The sequence below is a fragment of the Onychostoma macrolepis genome, chromosome 21 (genome assembly GCF_012432095.1).
Source record: "Onychostoma macrolepis isolate SWU-2019 chromosome 21, ASM1243209v1, whole genome shotgun sequence".
NCBI lineage: Eukaryota > Metazoa > Chordata > Actinopteri > Cypriniformes > Cyprinidae > Onychostoma > Onychostoma macrolepis.
In genome coordinates, this window is record NC_081175.1 from 26,350,186 (window position 1) to 26,368,287 (window position 18,102).

General features: G+C 35.0%; 1 protein-coding gene across 5 annotated transcripts; it reads right to left on the reverse strand.

Moving 5' to 3' along the window:
• Positions 1 to 382: 382 nt before the first annotated feature.
• st8sia5 (ST8 alpha-N-acetyl-neuraminide alpha-2,8-sialyltransferase 5) lies at positions 383 to 17,579 on the reverse strand. Of its 5 annotated transcripts, XM_058759220.1 has the most exons (9): positions 17,126 to 17,579; positions 11,822 to 11,929; positions 9,941 to 10,039; positions 6,171 to 6,263; positions 5,815 to 5,901; positions 5,520 to 5,664; positions 3,946 to 4,058; positions 3,765 to 3,857; positions 383 to 2,820 (listed from the first exon to the last, which is right to left on the reverse strand). In XM_058759220.1, the coding sequence occupies exons 1-9, from the start codon at positions 17,254 to 17,256 to the stop codon at positions 2,358 to 2,360; spliced, it is 1,332 nt and encodes a 443-aa protein (XP_058615203.1). In that variant the 5' UTR covers positions 17,257 to 17,579; the 3' UTR covers positions 383 to 2,357. The 5 variants fall into 5 exon arrangements, with proteins under 5 accessions (XP_058615203.1, XP_058615198.1, XP_058615200.1 ...); XM_058759215.1 differs by lacking the exon at positions 9,941 to 10,039 and having other exon boundaries at positions 17,126 to 17,578; XM_058759217.1 differs by lacking the exons at positions 9,941 to 10,039; positions 11,822 to 11,929 and having other exon boundaries at positions 17,126 to 17,578.
• Positions 17,580 to 18,102: the final 523 nt, after the last annotated feature.

The window sequence follows — 18,102 nt, forward strand, 5'->3', positions numbered from 1 at the left end:
TTAGAATAAATCTACTGTCCACTGTAAAAATATTTTTTTCAATAAATAAAGCAAAGAAATTACATCACAGAATTATTGAATGGAAGCTTGTAGCATGTTCCCCAATTCCTGAAGTTTTGGAAAACTATACCTACAAAACATAATTAATTCTGTTTGTGTGTGTCTGTGTCCAAGAACTCCAAAGAAATCAAACTATGTTTGTCTGATTAACACTAATTAACCTCTGAAACTGATCAATTATTTACTGCTGGCTCAACACACAACACCAACTCTGGATACCTGTGAGAGACAGACAAAAAGAGAGAGAACCCTTCTGTGTTTGTGACACCAAAAATAATATTAAAAAATCACTTTAAAGAACATCACAAAGCTTAGAAGCAGATCTGTGTGCTTTATTGGCTTGACAAATAACTGTACACTTGTGTTAAAATAATGACGGGACAAAAAAAAAGACAAAAAAAACAATGAATGAAAAATATGAATATTAAATGAATAAATAATTAAAAAGTAAAAATAGAATAACTGATAAATTCTGTGACAGATATTGTTGTGCAACTTAAGAGATAGATAGATAGAGAGAGAGAGAGAGATAGATAGATAGATAGATAGATAGATAGATAGATAGATAGATAGATAGATAGATAGATGCCTTTAAGATGTCTTCAAGTTTCATGAAATCAGGATCTTGATGAATCTTAAAAAGTCGATTTCTTGGTATAGTGATAATGTTACATTGTTATCACAATATCATATTCAAGCAACCTGAAAACAAAGTATATAAAGTTCAGCATTATAAACATGATCAGTGGATTTAAAAGACACTAAAACCTCAATCACAGATCGTGTGTGAGAGAAAGACATAAACAACTGTGTTGGATTTGATTACACAAAGTTATACTTCCTTGCAAATTATCATACATAACTTCAGAACCTGTGCATTAAACATGTATTTACCATTATACATAAATGTTTCAACTGAAATGTCAAATTCAGTCTACTTTTATGCACTGATGTGATTGTTAATTAACAGTAAACTTGCTCTTAAACCATGTTTGGAGTGGATTAATCTGTTTTAACCAGACGCAACGTGACACAATCACAGCCCGTGATATATATATTTTATGTTCAATATACAACTGATAGGACTGAGGATTTGGACCAATGAAATTCCACTGTGGGTGGGGCTACTTTATAGAGTGCATTTGAGCCCTCCCACTTTTTCAATGGCGTTAGTTCCGGAATTATTTTTCGCATTCATTTTTCCCATAGGGATTTTTATTTATTTTTTTAATGTCTTCTTTAAAGTGGTATAAGCTATGAATCAAACCAACAAGCAACAAAGTGAATCAACATTACAACATTACAACCTTTGAAGATATTAAAGATGCAGTATGTACTGGAGTCCAAATTCAAAATACTGGAGAGAGACTCTTCTTCAAACTCGACGCTCATGCGGGTTGCCAGATTGTGGACACCTAACAGGAACAAGCACAACTGACAATGGTAGGCAAGGAGCCTTACACTGTAAGTTGATGAGTTGATTTATCCACGTTTTAATATGCCTCTGGTCAGAGATATTAGATGGATGCCGAGGCTTTTTAGGTCAGGTAGAATCTGTGATCTCTGACCCAGTTTGTTTGCTGGCCTCCATAGCAGGAACATGCTGTGTTTTCCGGCAACTGGCAACCCGGAATGTTGAGATACAATTGGATAAACAGGCAGTGGGCGGAGTCACACAGACCAAAACAAAAACAGACATTCTGACACTGAACGCACATTCCAAAGTAGAATAACTGACTGTAGCATTGTTTTTCAGAGAAACATGTGAACTTAGCATGTTTATAACATTACGGTATTTGTATGTTTTAGTAGTCAAAAAATGACATACAGCACCTTTAAACATGATTATTTAAAAAATAAGTTGAATTAATGCTAATAGATGGCTTCAACAAAAGCATTTACCATCGATTAATAACCTCAGTGCTCACAACAGGTCTGTCTTAAAAGGTTTATCATTAAAAATCAATTTCCCTATGGAGAAAATGAATGACTTTTTACTTCCAGAACCCGACTGCAGCGCTTTATTGCGTCGCGCCTGGTTTGGCGCCTCCTCACAAAGTTTAAAACGTGATATCTGCTTTGAAACACAAATACGACACCATTACGGAAAATCACAGGAAACACGTACCATTTTGCAACTGTCCCGACACGATATTGTAAAAACACGTAGTAATAAAACGCCTGGCCTTTAAGGCAGCGATTCGCGCACGTGCACGTAAGTCTGAGTTCCGTAGCGCCAGTGAACGGGAGGAGCTCTACAAAACGGACCAATCAGATTGCAGAGATGCTTGGCGGTTTCACCTGCAGGGGCCCGTGTGCACATGCACGATGCCGCGAGCGTGCATGTGCATGAAGTTGAAGATCTCATACGGCATGGCGTGGAAACCGGGGCGGGGCTTGACGTTGTCATAGTAATGGTGCGTTATGAAGATTCCGGAGGGGTTCATGGGAAACGCCCAGAAGCCGTAGAGATGCACTTCTTCGCATAACTCCATGGCGGCGGTGACCAGCATCAGGCCGCTGCTGAGGCGTTTGGCGCGGATGCCCTGCACGGCCCAGAAGCGCTGCACATTCAGCAGGTACTGCGGGTGGAAGAAGAACACGCCGCGGGCCGACTCGAAGTCGTCCAGCATGTACTTCACGCGGAACGACACGTCGGTGTTCCGTGTGTTATAGAACGCCGGCAAAACCACCGAGGAGTTCTCGTAGTTCTGCAGAACGTCGTAAAATGGCTTTCTCCATTTCTCCAACTTTTGAAACCTGGTCCAAATAGAGAGAGAAAATTAGTGTCTCAGTGGTTGTGTCACAGGAACGCAAAATGACCTCATTAGCATTCATAGGTATTTTTGCATGAAGTATAATTACAGCACACATTTATTAGATGGACCTGTAATAATAATAATACATGTATTATTTATTATAATTATTATTCATATTAAATTAATAATTAACTAATTCATTTAAATGTTGCTTAAATTTATTATAATTATTATTCATATTAAATTAATAAATTCATTTAAATGTTGCTTAAATTAAATGAAGGTTTTTAGAATATTATTTATTAGAACTTATTTTAAATTAACCTTATTTTAACATTTTCACAGCAATCTCTCAGGATACATATATATTAATTAAATTTTAAAGTATTTATATTCATCATGGTACACTGTAAAAAAAAGAAAAGAAAAAAAAAGTTGAGCCAACTTAAAATTTTAAGGCAACCAGCTTCAGGAGATTTTTTGAGTTTGCTTAACTTATTTTTGTGGGAGATTCTCAAATTGTTGTTATATAAACTTAAAACGACAAGTTGAGAAAACTCAAAAATCTGCTGAAGCTAGTTGCCTTAAAATTTTAAGTTGGCTCAACTTTTTTTTTTTACAGTGTAGTATTTGTTGTGCTACCTGTAAGTTATGAGCATTGTTTTGCTACCTGATTTTTAAATTAAATAAATAAATAAATATTACAGTACGATTATTATATTAGAATAACAAGAATCATCAGGATATACTGAGAATTCTTTAAATAAATTAAAAGGGTAAATATTGGCAACAAACAAATAATAAATAAATAAGAATGAATGAATGAAGATTAGAATTTTTTAAATATAACCTGGACATGTTTTTGTGAGATTCACCCAGACACTGGTATTTACAATATGAGAAAATCCTGTATTAAATATTTGTAACATTTGTGTGTGTGTGTACCTCTCGGTTATAATGCTGGGATTTACAGTAACAAGATCAGTCTTAGATCCCACATCTTCTCTGTACATATCTGAGATGGGAGGAATATTACATCTGAAAGAGAGATTTGACATGTCGTTTAGCAGATGCCTCTATATATCCCCATGATGTCTAAACAAACTAACAAACAACAGTATTTTACCGGAAGACAAAGTCAGCTGCGTCGATCTCTCGTCCACACTTGCTGTTTTTAATGATGCCGCCGTTACCGATCACGGCGCATTTCTTAAACTGGGATTTGGAATAGGGCATGTCCTGCAGTCAGAGCACAGAATACATTCAGAAACAGGACAGGAGCAACCCAAATGGGATTACAGGGATGATTGCTTTGAGATGGTTGCTTGGCAACTGTTGCAGGCATAGAGTTTCTAGGGTGTGATCACTGCAGAGGTTGCTAGGTAACGGCTGTCTAGATACTTAAGGATAAGGATGCTTGATTGGTAATGTTCGTCAGGGTGGGTCTGTGTCATGTGAGAGATTCAGCTGTGTGTGTGTGTGTGTGTATAGACAGATCTCAGCATATATGCAATGTCAATTCACCCATTTTGATTTACATTCACTGCAGTCAAACCATTCGTATGGAATTTACTCAGGATTCCTACTGGAATTTTGTTAGAATTTGGAATAAATCCTAACTGAATCACATGAAAAGCATCTTTTGTGAATCATATGAACTAACTAATATTCTTCTTCTTTGATCGAGGTTATGTAGTTTTTCATTATACCTTGGTAACACTTTACTTAAAGCCTTTATGCATTATAAAATTTTTGGCCTAAAAATAATTTGGCCTAAAACCTAAAATATAATATAATATAATATACAAATATTATAATTTGGCCTCAAACCTAGTATAGAATAGAATAGAATACAGGATGTGTTATTAGAATTATTCAGAAATCGACTTCTATTATATTGGAATAATGCATTTATACAAAAAAAAGGAAATATAATACAATTTAATATATAATATAATTTGTCATCAAATCTAAAGATAATAATATAATATAATACAGGATATTTTTATTAGAATTATTCATAAATCTACTTCTATTATATTGGAATATTATTCAGAGATCTACTTCTATTGTATTGGATTAATGTATTTCTACTAAAAAGGAAATATAATACAATTTAATATATAATATAAATAAGATAATTTGGCATAAAATCTAAAGAATTAAATAAGAATCTTATGTGAATCAAATGTATTAAGTAATATTTCTACAGGTCTGGTCTAGATAGAATATCATGTCATTTTTAATTAGAATTTATACAGAAATCATTGGAATAATGTATTTCTACTAAAAAGGAAATAATATAATACAACACAATTTAATATATAATATAAATAATATCATTTGGCCGCAAACCTAAAGATTATTCATTGTAATATAATATAATTTGGCATCAAACCTAAAGAATCCAATAAAATGGATTAACTAACATTTCTACAGGTCTAGAATATTTGTAATTAGAATTTATTCAGAAATGTACTTCTGTTACATTGGAATAATGTATTGGAAATATTTTAAAGGCGATAAAAAAGTTAAATAGCCATTTTATCCTCTCTGAATTATGTGTTCTAAATGATCCTACAACAAGAAATCTATTTAGAACATTCCAACTCCAATCGGTTCTAAATGATGATGAAATTCCAACAGGAATCATCTGCTCTTCCGAGCGCATGTAGTCAACGCCAGCGCTTTCACACTCACATCAGGGAACATTTTAAAGATCTCCGGGCTGATGTGCAAGATTCCACTCGTATCCACCTCATAACGCAGTTTGGTGCCCGAGGGAGTGTTTCTCTTCGTGGTAAACAGGAAGGAGGGGGCATTGCAGCAACGGGACAGAGACATTCTATTGGACAGGGGGAGAGGTGACATCATCGCTTCATTACCACAAAAGAATCCTATTGGAGGTGACATCATTCCTTTGTTTCAACGAAGAAATCCCATTAAGACCGTGCTGAAGTTGGGAGATAAACGAGAAGAATCTTCATGTACTCACTTGAAGTTATCTGTCTCCTCCTTGTTTTGCTCCCACTTACACACCTGCAGGTTCCTCCATCGCTCAAACAGCTCTGATGTCTTCACCCTAAAACACACGTGCACACACGCACGCACACACACATAAAGTCAATTAAACAGCAGCAGTCGCAGCTACAAGTAGCTTTCCTTATTAAACGCCACTGTAGGAAGGAGTGGAAAGGAGAGGGTGCTCTTGCTCAGATATGGTATTTCTTTAAATAGATGCTCTTTTCACAGGGTTTGTCCTTCGAGACGAGACATTCATCAGCAAATCTGACTCCCGCTGGAACGCTCGCTCTGTACGGACACGGACAGACATCCGAGAGAGAAACTTACATGGTCAGTACTTTCACATCTGTGATTTCTTGCCGTAGCTCCTTGCAGGAAGTGGAGTTGAACTCTAAAGAGCCTTCGGAGCGTTCCAGATACCTGCCAGAACACAGAGTCAGACACGTGTCCTCTGAACACACGCGCACACACTGCAAGATGAGCTTCCAGCATGGAGAGCCTAACTGAAGATCCTGAACGCTCTCGTCTCTGCAGTCTGGTCAAACAATCCTGAAGAAACGCCAGGGGATTCCTGTCACAACTTGGAACCAAACTTAATACAATCAAACATGAATCCATTAAGACTCAATTAAGATATTTTCTTTAGTCGGCCGTTGCGTTATGGATGTCCTGAGTTCAAATCCCGGTTTGAGGACCTTCTCTCTCCTCTCCCTCCCACTTCGCTTCTTGTCTCCTCTACACTGTCCTATAATAAAGGCAAAAAATGCCTTTTATAGAAGATGTTTTCTTTATTTATACTGCATGTATATTCTATATTAGAGTCCCCTCATTGTCAGTGACAATATCTGAAGAGTTTATTATATTAATGACAAACCTGCTTAATAAAAACATTTTTTGTTGTTGTTGTTTAGTTTTTTTGTTACAGATTGGCATTTTAAATAAACTTAATTAAATACTTAAATATTTAATGAAAACAATTACATTTGTAACTCTCTGAAGTAACTGTTTCAATAACTCAATGTTCTCCAGGGTCTATACTTTTTATTACCAATGAATTTACATGATTTTTGTAGTAATTTTTGTCATTTCTGATTACATATTTTAAGAAATATTTGTATTTAATTATATATATATATATAGCTAAATATGTACAAAACATATATTTGTTTAATTTATTTATTATTAAAATTGATCAATGAATGTACACAATTTTTTTTGTTGTTGTTGTTGTTTTGTGATTTTTGAGATTGGTTTTTAAATATTATATTTTTAGAATTATATAAATACTAACAAATAGCAATTTCAACCTAAGAAACATTTTTCGAATGTGACATAACTAAAAAAAAAAGTTTTTTTTAAAAGTATTTATTTATTTATTTTTTAAAATGTATGAATTTGTACTGTCCATGACTTTTCCAGGTCTAGAAATCACACTTTTAATATTCACTCATATATTCAGGTTTTCCAAGATCGTGCATGAAAATTGTGGTTCTTACATAAAAATTTAAATAAGTAATCTGACAGCAGATTACACCTTGATTTTTATCTTATTTTAAAGCAGTGGTTCTCAATTCCAGTCCTGGGGACCCTGCTCCACACATTTTGCATGTCTCCCTTGTTTAACACACCTGCTAACATCATCAGCTCATTTGGAAAGAGATCCATGAACTGAACTAACGAGCTGATGATCTCAATCAGGAGTGTTAAATAATGGAGACATGGCCCCTTTGAAACAGTGCCACCAGATTAAGAATCACTGGGTTGAAGCATAAACAGCCTGTTTGTGGCATGCGTAGTGTACTACAACTCACTTACAATGCACTGGAAACCTATTTAGCATTTCAGTCTTTTGCAATATAGACTTTTATGAAGCAACAGTGAACTACTTTCTCACTGTTCGACTCTCGTGAGCAGAAATGCTTACGCTCCCTAAAGTGCGGCGTGAAACAGGATTCTTGTTTGATCCCATTTGCATCAGTTCCAAATTATAATAGGAATTCCACTTGAGGATTGTTGACAAGCCGCTCTAAAGACTCGCTCCCTCTGCTACGCAAGACACATTCAGCTTAAAACTGTCTTTTCTGATGCTCTGAGGAGAAATATAAAAGAAATAACAGTTTCACCACAATGAGGAGAGCCAGCAGGGTTTGAATGGATGAAATGTGAATCCTCACCTTGGTTGTGAAACAGAAATACAGAAAATATGCATTAAAAACATGGATTATATGGAGTGCATCAGGAAGTGTTTTTCTCATTATACACTCTCAGAAATAAAGGTACAAAGCTGTCACTGGGCGGTACCTTTTCAAAAGGTACACTTTTGTACCTATTAGGTTCAAATTTGTACACTTTAAGTACTAATGTGTACCTTTAAGGTACCAAAATGGATTCTTTAGGTACAAACATGTACCTTTTGAAAAGGTACCGCCCCAGTGCCAGCTTTTGTACCTTTATTTCTGAAAGTGTATGTCTCTGTTTGCCATGTTCAGTCTTGCCTCAGGCACAGCATTTATGAAAACATACTCAGTGCTTCATGTTTCCATTTTAATGGGCTTTAAATGGACTTTAATGGTGGATGGCTTGCTACTGTAAATGAAATCAGAGCCAAAATGGCTGCTAACAGCCTTCACAAAGCCAAAGGCCTCCCATCTATCTATCTACTATCATGCTAATAGCTGCTATTACGCCAGACTTAAGTGGATTATTTTATGTAAGAGGAATTTTATGTAAAAGGCTACAAACACTACACCATTTTTTATTTTTAAGTGTTTTTCTTTGTTATATAATAACATGATTTAAATTATGCTTTACATCCTAACAGCTTTGTACAGTAACAAAATCTTTTTAACTGTTTACTGTCTTAACATCACGTCTTAGCTGTCGTATCTTGGCATTAGTCAGGCACGTGATCAGCTAAGGACAAAAAAGAAGGAAAACATGCCTCACATTCAATATTATTATTATTATTATTGTTATTATTTGAATATATTACTATTTCAATGATACTACTGGACTGCAAAATAAAAAAAACTGATTATGTAATAATATAAAAATATAAATAAAAATATCATAATTCTTGATAATATAAAATTTAAAAAAAAAAATTCTTATATTATTCATGGTTTTTATTATTTAAATGGATTATTATTTAACTGCTAATATTATTATTTTTAATATTATTATTCAAAATATTTTATTTTATTATTTATGTTATTATTTTATCAACTATTTATAATTAATTAATAATTATAATTATTTCATTTCATTATTACTTATATTTTATTATTCTAATAATAATAATAACAATTGAGATGTTTTTGGAGCAAAGCCATTAACTTATGGTAAATGTGAGCTAATGAATTAAAATAATGGTTTGTGATGAAGAGCAATGACAAAAAAAGAGAGAAACAAAATGAAGGAGCATGAAAAACAAGGCAGAAGAAAAAAAGCGAAACACATTTAGCGATTCCATACATCTCTGACTGAAGTGACGTCATGACATGTGACTGTGCTGTAGCCTGAAGAGGTGCACACTGGGTAATCATGAGCACTCTTTATGTGTGGTCAGTCAGACACCCCCGACGACACATTATAAACTTCTGTGATCATTTAGATGAAAAGAAAACCGAAAAGACAAAAAAAAAAAAAGAAATCTTTCAGGTCAAAGAGAGGCGGTGCAATGTGCAAGCGGGAATTCAGTCACATGACACACACACACATACTCCACTACACAAACCGTTTGCGTGCACACATACACACACACTCAAGTGTGCTCATGACACACACAGGTGAGGTGTGGAGGGGTTTCAGAAATGCATGATGGGACACAGAAACAGGGACCCATGACATCCAGAGGAACACAAGGGAGGCCTCCCAACCTCAGGGAGCGGGGAAGGGGGTGATGGGGTCAAAGGTCAAAGGTCGAGGGCGGATGGAAGGTTGCAGACAACATGCACAAACAGAGCGGCGGTGCACCGAGCACTGAGCATGAGCAGTCGGACCCTCTCAGACCAGATGGAAAAGACGAAGAGACATCCTCAAGGGGGGACGTAAGGTTGGCAAGAAGGTGAACTGGAGATGCCATCAGTGTGGCCTACCTTTTCTTTGCTTTTTTTTTCTTCTGAATATCAGCTAGGCAGGGCGTGATAACTACGGAGCTCTGAGCCTCAGAATGCTGAAAATTCTGACGGACACATCTGTCAAGATGCATACAAGTGGATTAGGTTCAATGACCCTTCAGTTCTTGTCCCAGTACTGAAAACCACAAAAGAGCACAAGAGCAGGGTTCCCCAATGTAAAAATCCCATTCGTTTCCTCCATAGAGAAAAAAAAAAAAAGCATTTAAATATAAATTATATATATACTGTAGATAATATAATAACATATTAATATATTAACACTTAATTATTTCATATTTAATAAAAATAACGTTTTGTGTGCATATCATGTGCAATTGATATTAAATATTATATAAACAATAATATTTTATTATTTATATTATTTTCATCAGGAATAATTTAATTTAACATTTTTTAATGTTGCAATAAACTTTGAAATTCGAATATATAGTAGTTTCTACCTAAAATCAATAGTCAGTTGGTTTACATTGTACCATAATCTGATTCAACTACATAATTTGCGATGCTTTATGGGATAAACAGTTCATTCTCATTTGTGGCTTTGTGCAAAACAGCATACTAACACTAACCCTAATCATACTATTTCGGCATACATATGCAACTTAAATCCAGATTATGTCAATAATACTATATTATTATTTGTTTCATATTTAATGTTTAATGAATATAATTTTTACATATTTTAATGTTGCAATAAACAAGTATACAGTATTTTCCACCTAAAATCAATTATTATTAATTAATTCCCATTTCAGTATGGTGATTTTGTTCAGTAAAGGATAGTCACATGGTAATCGTATTATTTTGGTGTCCAAATAATGTGCAATTAAAATGTAAATTATATTAATATAAAATTATTATTTCTACAATATTTAATCATAATGTAGTAAATATAATGTTTATATATTTTTATGTTGCAATAAACGTCAAATATTATATGATTATAACGTACAATAATCTGATTCAATTGTAATTTGCGATGCTTTATGGAATAAGTAGTCCATTTACAATTAGGTACAGTGGCTTTGTTCAGAAAAGCATACTAATTTTACTATTTTGACATGCATATAACATGGCATATACAATAAAGCAAACAGCATAGGAAAATGTCACAAAATGTAATTAAAATGCAAAATAACCACAATATTTTCTTAAATAAAATGCCGCTTTCCAAATTGAACATGCAATGCAGCCATATCAAATTTAGTGGCAAAATGTAGCATGCTACTTTTTGAAATGTAAAGAAAAAATATCTGCCAGAGGGGTTAGAAAAATAAGCTTAACCCAAAGGGAGAACAACATTATTTTTCTTGCTTTAAGCCTAAACTCACTTAATTGTGATTGTAAGTAAATGTGTCTTGATTTAAGAATGCTTAGACATTTGTACTGGAAAACAAGACAAAAATATCATTTTTTGCAGTGCATGACATACAAATGATTTCACTTCAAAAAAATTGCTAGAATGCAGCGTATATTGCACAGTATGCAGTAAGCAAGTATTCCATTGTGAACAAAACCACACACTTTTCTCAAAACTTCTCAAAGTTTCATTTCAAATCGGGTGGTTTTGGAGAAAGCGAATGGGAAAAATACGTCCTGAAGCGATCATTGCTGTGCTAATAAAGTGAAACTCTAATCAGTCCTGGTCCTCTGATTGGCTCTGATACATTTTATTTGCCACAGCTGCGTATTTCTGCTCGTCTGATTGGCTGATGGGATTGGATGTGTCTCCAGTCCAGACATGCAAGCGGCTGATCATTGTCTATGTGGCATTCTCTCTCACTGTCTCTCTATAGAGTGTTGGTGGTGTTGTTTAGAGGTTTCTGTGCTGGTTTGTACCTTTTCCTCCCATTTCTGGCCGGCTTCATCCCTCCATCATCGGGGTAACTAATGAGCCCGCTCCAGTTGCCCACCTCCTCTCCTTTGAGGCGGGAAAACTGTTGCCCACTAGTGAGAAAATGAGGCAGGTCGTTTAAGGTTTCATGTATTCGTTAAAGGCAGCAGAAAATGTCAAACACACACAGATTTGTAAGAGTTTTTCATTGGTTTGGCTAAATCAAAGAATGTAAAAACTGGTGTATGATGTCAGAAAATACCATCAGATCAACTGCACTTCTCATGTACAGTAAAAGTTTTTAGATACTTCAAAATATCTCTGTATCATTGCATTAGATGACAAAAATATCAAACCAAGTGGAATCTGCAAACAAATGCTGCACAAACATTTTTTTCTGAGCCATTTTTACTGTAAATTAGTCAAGTGTGCTTGCCCTCTCTTTACTTAAATTAAAGGTCACTTGGTTTGTTATTTAGTTATCTAATGCAAAGACATTCATACATTTGGAAGTCTAACAAACCTTTGAAAAAACGAGTGTTGATACACATAATGTACGCCTGTAAAAAATTTCAAAATAAATGATGAAAAACAATGAATCATTTTATCTGAAGAGGATTTAGAGAGTGATGATTTACACTACCATTAACATTTTTAAGACTTTCTCCTCTGCTGACCAAGGCTGCATTTATTCGATCAAAAATACAGCAAAACAGTAACATTTGTGAAATATGATTAGAATTTAAAATGTACGGTTTCTGTTTGATTACATTTTAAAATGTAATTTATTTCTGTGATCAAAGCTGAATTTTCAGCATCATTACTCCAGTCTTCAGTGCATGATCCTTCAGAAATCATACTAATATGCTGATTTTCAACATTATCAATGTTGAAAACAGTTGTGCTGCTTCATGTTTTGTTTTGTTTTTTTCCCCAGGATTCCTTGATCAACAGAAATAAAAAATAAAATAAAAAAAACAGCATTTATTTGAAATACAAATTTTCAAACGTTTTGGGAGATAAGACATTGACGTTTTAAAACATATTGTAAAATCATAATGAAAAGTGAATATGTAACTAGGATTAAAAAAAAACTTGCATTAGTGTATGTATTACAACAAAATTGACTAATTCTACTAAACCAATGTCAGTTAGTTTCAGAAGTTTATTGGAAAAAAGCATGCAAAATTGTTTCAAGACATGGACTCAGAAAACTTTGATTTCATGTGGTCTTTTTTGAAATCTGCTGTCCTAGTTCTAGTCCCTGTAGTACATGCACAGCCATTTTCTCCATGTCCGAGTAACGCGAGTAACGCGAGTAACGAGTAACGCAAACTCAGCTGCTAATGGGAAGAGGAAAGAGAAGGTGCATATGAAGGACAGATGCGTTTCTGCAGTCGAGTAGATAATGAAGAGGTCACGGCTCAAGAAGTAGCTAAATGTCAATAATTTTTCTGCATGGCACAGCCACTTAACCAATCAATATCTCCAGGACAAAGAGGAGATGTCAAGCCTGGCACAAGACTGCAGAAGCTGCTCCTAAATCTAGCACCAGTGTAATCGGAGCTAGGAGGAAAATGTAATAAAACAACCTTGTTGTATTTGATTCATATGCACAAATGTCTATATGCAGCAATCATCTCTTGTCCTGGCCAGTTCGGAGCGATTTTATTTTTAGTTGTAACTCCCTTAAGATTTATTGCAATGACATTAGAAGGCCAATTCCAGCATAAAGTGTTTTTAATAATTCTAAGTTGTAATTTCACCTGGCAGGAGCGTTTAAGAGGCCGTTTTATTCAGTTCTGTGGATGCATTATTAATGCACACATTTGTCAGTGTCTCACAGCGGCAGCCAGTCTGGCGTGTACCTGAGCTGCTATATAAAATGTGTTTGTCACTGCTTTAATCTGAGGTGTGAATATCCAAATAACTTCTGACTGTCACATGCTCACACATGTGCAAATGAAGATAGGACCGCGTTTGCTAAATATAAACTTTATCACTCAGATGTTGCTCCTTCATAGCACAAAAGACTTAATTGTGTTCTCAATCATGTTTCATGTAAGCGTCTCAGGTGTTTCTCATAAAACGTTCTCAGAGGATTAAAAATAGACACAAATGATGACAAACAGGAAGTATAAGTTCTATAAAATCGAATAATTAGATGTATAAAACTATATTTTTACATTTTCTAAAGAGGCTCAGGGTTGGCTGAATATTTTCTCAAAGATTACTTTTACAACAGCCTACATAAAAAGGCAGTAAGTCATTATTACACAAAACACACTTTGAAATAATCATAATTTGGTCATTTAGCAACAATAACAAGCATTTGCCTTGGTAAACGCCATTAAAAAGATAGCAAAACCCATAGCCTACAACTTGGACACAAATGTTTACTATTTAGACAATAATTGACTGGTTATAAAGAAAAAAAATTTAAAGAAAAGATGCTTATAAATGGAAGGAATTACATGTACATGCACTGATAGAGAATATATACAGATCAGTGGTTACATGTCATTACAAAACAAAAGAAGCTTTTGTATAATCATAATTTGCACTTCATTTACATGTTGATTCAATGACCGCTTTGACAATTCATTCGCTTTGGATTCAGATTCCAGATTCAAAAGAGTCAAACCAGTAGGCTACCTCTTGAATCTTTTGAACAGTTTATTAAAATATCCGACTCATATAGCCTAGCTAGAGAGAGTGGTATGTATTGATTCACTAGAAATAACCAGTTCATAAGAGTCTTCGGTGTGTTAACCAAACTACATTATCGCTTCGAATGTGTTCTATGAAGATAATATGTGACCCTGGACGACAAAACCGGTCTTAAGTGTCAAAATTGTGTCGAAATTTACATCATCTGAAAGCTGAATAAATAAAGATATAACTGAGATATAACTATTTGAAAATCTGGAATCTGAGGGTGCAAAAAAATCTAAATATTGAGAAAATCACCTTTAAAGTTGTCCACATGAAGTTCTTAGCAATGCATATTATTAATCAATAATTAAGTTTTGATACATTTACGATAAGAAAGTTACAAAATATCTTCATGGAACATGATCTTTAATTAGTATCCTAATGATTTTTGGCATAAAAGAAAAATCAATCATTTTGACCCATACAGTGTATTTTTGGCTATTGCTACAAATATACCCCAGCGACTTAAGACTGGTTTTGTGGTCCAGGGTCACATATTAGTGACGTCCCCAAGATCATTTCTATATAAAGACTTGTTATCCTACACAGTATTTTTATCCCAACAATTTTAAGATCACAACTTGAAATTGGTGAATTATTATTAGCTACTTTCTTTTTCGATTCGGGAACTGTCATGCGCTGCCACTGTAAACAGACGTTTAGTACAATGCGCGAGTACTCGAAGTAGGACGGTTACCGCAAAGTCTTTGGTTACCGTTTTAGACAAACCCTCCATTTTTTTCTCGTATTCACATCTTCATTACTTTGTGGTCAATATACGAGAGACGTATTCACAAAATATTTAAAGAAGATACAGTAGGCCTAATTGTACAGTAGATACAGTTTGGATCTGAATATGTAAAGCATGGTGGCAAGATTCACTGGATTTTGTGGTTCCCTGCTGAAGAAGTTCTAATGGTTTCTACAAAAATACCATTACAAACATTACTAACCACTAACTGTTAACAATTAAACCATTATCTGTAGTTTGTTTTGGCCATCCCAATAGAATTTAGTGGTTTTAACATGCCACCAATAGGCAACAAATTACCAAACTCACAGGGACCATTACAGTTTCCATTAAAACCAATACAATTCCCATTATACACATTATAACCATTAAAAATTCTATGAGGGTTGCTATTGTTTTGTTTTGTTTTTTCGTTAATAGGGTTGATTGTTAAGGCATTTCTATGCAGTTGCTAAGGTGTTTTGAATATTTTCACTATATATTTTCAACTACAATACCCATTGATATGGCTTGAAAGTTGACACCCTCTTCAAGTTAATGGGATTTGGGATTTGTTTTTATTATTTCGCAAGGTTTGAGAGTTGTTCAGATCCTTAATATAGCCACTACCATTTGGCCATTTATCAATAGTAAATACCATTTGCCTTGGCAAACAAAATATATAAAATTTGTTCTTGGGAGATAAATGTTTCATATTGAGACTGTAGCTTGGTTTTGAGTTAATTTGATTGGTTTTGAGTTCATTTTCATAATAAAAATCCGATCTTAGTTTTTCATTCGCTGTTCTGAAACACTAAGGTAACATACATGAGACGTATGTTTTTTTGTCAGAAGAAAATCTGAGAAGCAAAAGACTTAAAAGTCTCCATTTGGTCTCCATTTACTCTCATTGCTGGGTTTGAAGGTGCAGTTAAAGCCAAAAGCACTCACCCACCCCTACACTTGTTTCTCTCCACTTCAGCAGAATAGATACAAGGTACAGAACAGCATTCATGCAATCCGCAGCCGTCAGGCTCTGATGTCATGAATCCTGAGTGTGTGTGAGACGCAAGGGGGGGGGTTCAGGTGGGAGTGTGAGAAATCTCTAATTCAGCATATGGGCATCTGCTGGGACGCAGGAACCATAATGCACTGGGGGCGGTTCTTACGAGACGCCATTTTACATAGACAAACACACACACACACGCACACTCAAACACCCTCGCAATGCTGAGCCATCTCACTCTGCTTACCTCCGTTCCCGAAAAAAAACATGATCTAAATGACCTAAAATGATTCACCTTCCGGGACTTATTCTCGGTATGATGTCATTTTGATGCAAGTGGCCCCAAAAAAGGCATGAAATCTGGGTCTTATGAAACACCACCATGACTTAAATGCATAATTAATTTCTAGTGCTTGAATCTAGGCTATGTGCTCATGCAAAAAAAAAAAAAAAAAAAAACAGAGGCTACATCACAGTCTTCCAGTTTTCCTTCACAGCCTATAGACGCAATTGCTTATGATAAGGTTCTGCAATATATGGCTTTTTGCTGTCACACAGGTTTATGCAAGATGTATGAGCTGTTTAAAGGGCTGAAGGTAGAAAAACAAACCAAGACGAGAAAAATAAACTCAGAGGAAGAAGAAAAACAGACTTAAGCATCTCGCTGCATAGACAGTCATTCAGGGGACTGTGTATGGCATGATTTAATGGAGCTCAAGTTTAAAAAAAGATTTTGGAGCAATATGGGTGCAATATGTCTCAGATTATTTACCGTAGACTATTTTGCTTTACTATCCACATATAACCTCATAGAACATAGATTTTTTTCATTACCATTTAATAAAAGAATCACCTTACCTTTTAATATAGTTCTTGCCATAGAGGATTTGCTGCAATAAGGTGACCAGTCCAAAAGCACATATGAAAATAAAACACAGGGATCTGTTTCCCAACAGATCTCTACTAGCTGTCGGATCTGAGTAGCCCATCCTTCAGAAACCCACGGTCGCGTTTGCCCTACAGAAAACACATAGAGTCACACCCGCGCGTGTTTACCGTCTTCACCGATGCGCGCTCAGTCTCCATAGCAGCTGCTTTTCGCCTCAGTATCGCGTTTGAGCAACCTGCCTGTGCGTATGTCGGATAAACTGCCCATTGAGGTCTATCGTCTATATGTGGACGTGTAGTAAATCTCGCATAACCCGCATCACGCGACGCTCCTGCAGAATGCGCGTCTCAAATGCGTTGACGCGCTCCACTCCCTCTCATCAGCACCAATGAGGCAGCGAGGGACTGCAGACTCTGGCATCAAACCGTTCATGAAACCTGGGGTCAATGACTGCAATTACACGAGGACGAATTGGGGCTTTGCAGTGATGGTTAGACATTAGCTAAAAACGCCATTATGATAACTTGATATTAAAATAATTGGCTAAATACAATAACATTACTGGGTGACATTTTACAATAAGGTATTGCATTAACTAATATTATCCATCAATGAGCAATATGTTACAGTAGGCTATTTATTCATTAACTGTTCATTGTTAATGTTAACTCACTTCAATTAAATAATGTTAGATAGCTACCTTTCGATTTTAATAATGTTAATAAATGTTGGAATGAACTAAGATTAATAAAAGCTTTAGAAGTATTTTTCATTGTTACTTCATGTTAACTATATTAAATAATGTGACTTTATTGTAAAGTGTTAAATAATAAATAAAATGACCAAATTTCCCAGAATTATTGTTGTTGTTGTTGTTGTATATAGGCTATACTTGAAAAGGGCATTTAATTTTATTTTATTCATCCATTTTTAACTTCCAAAACCC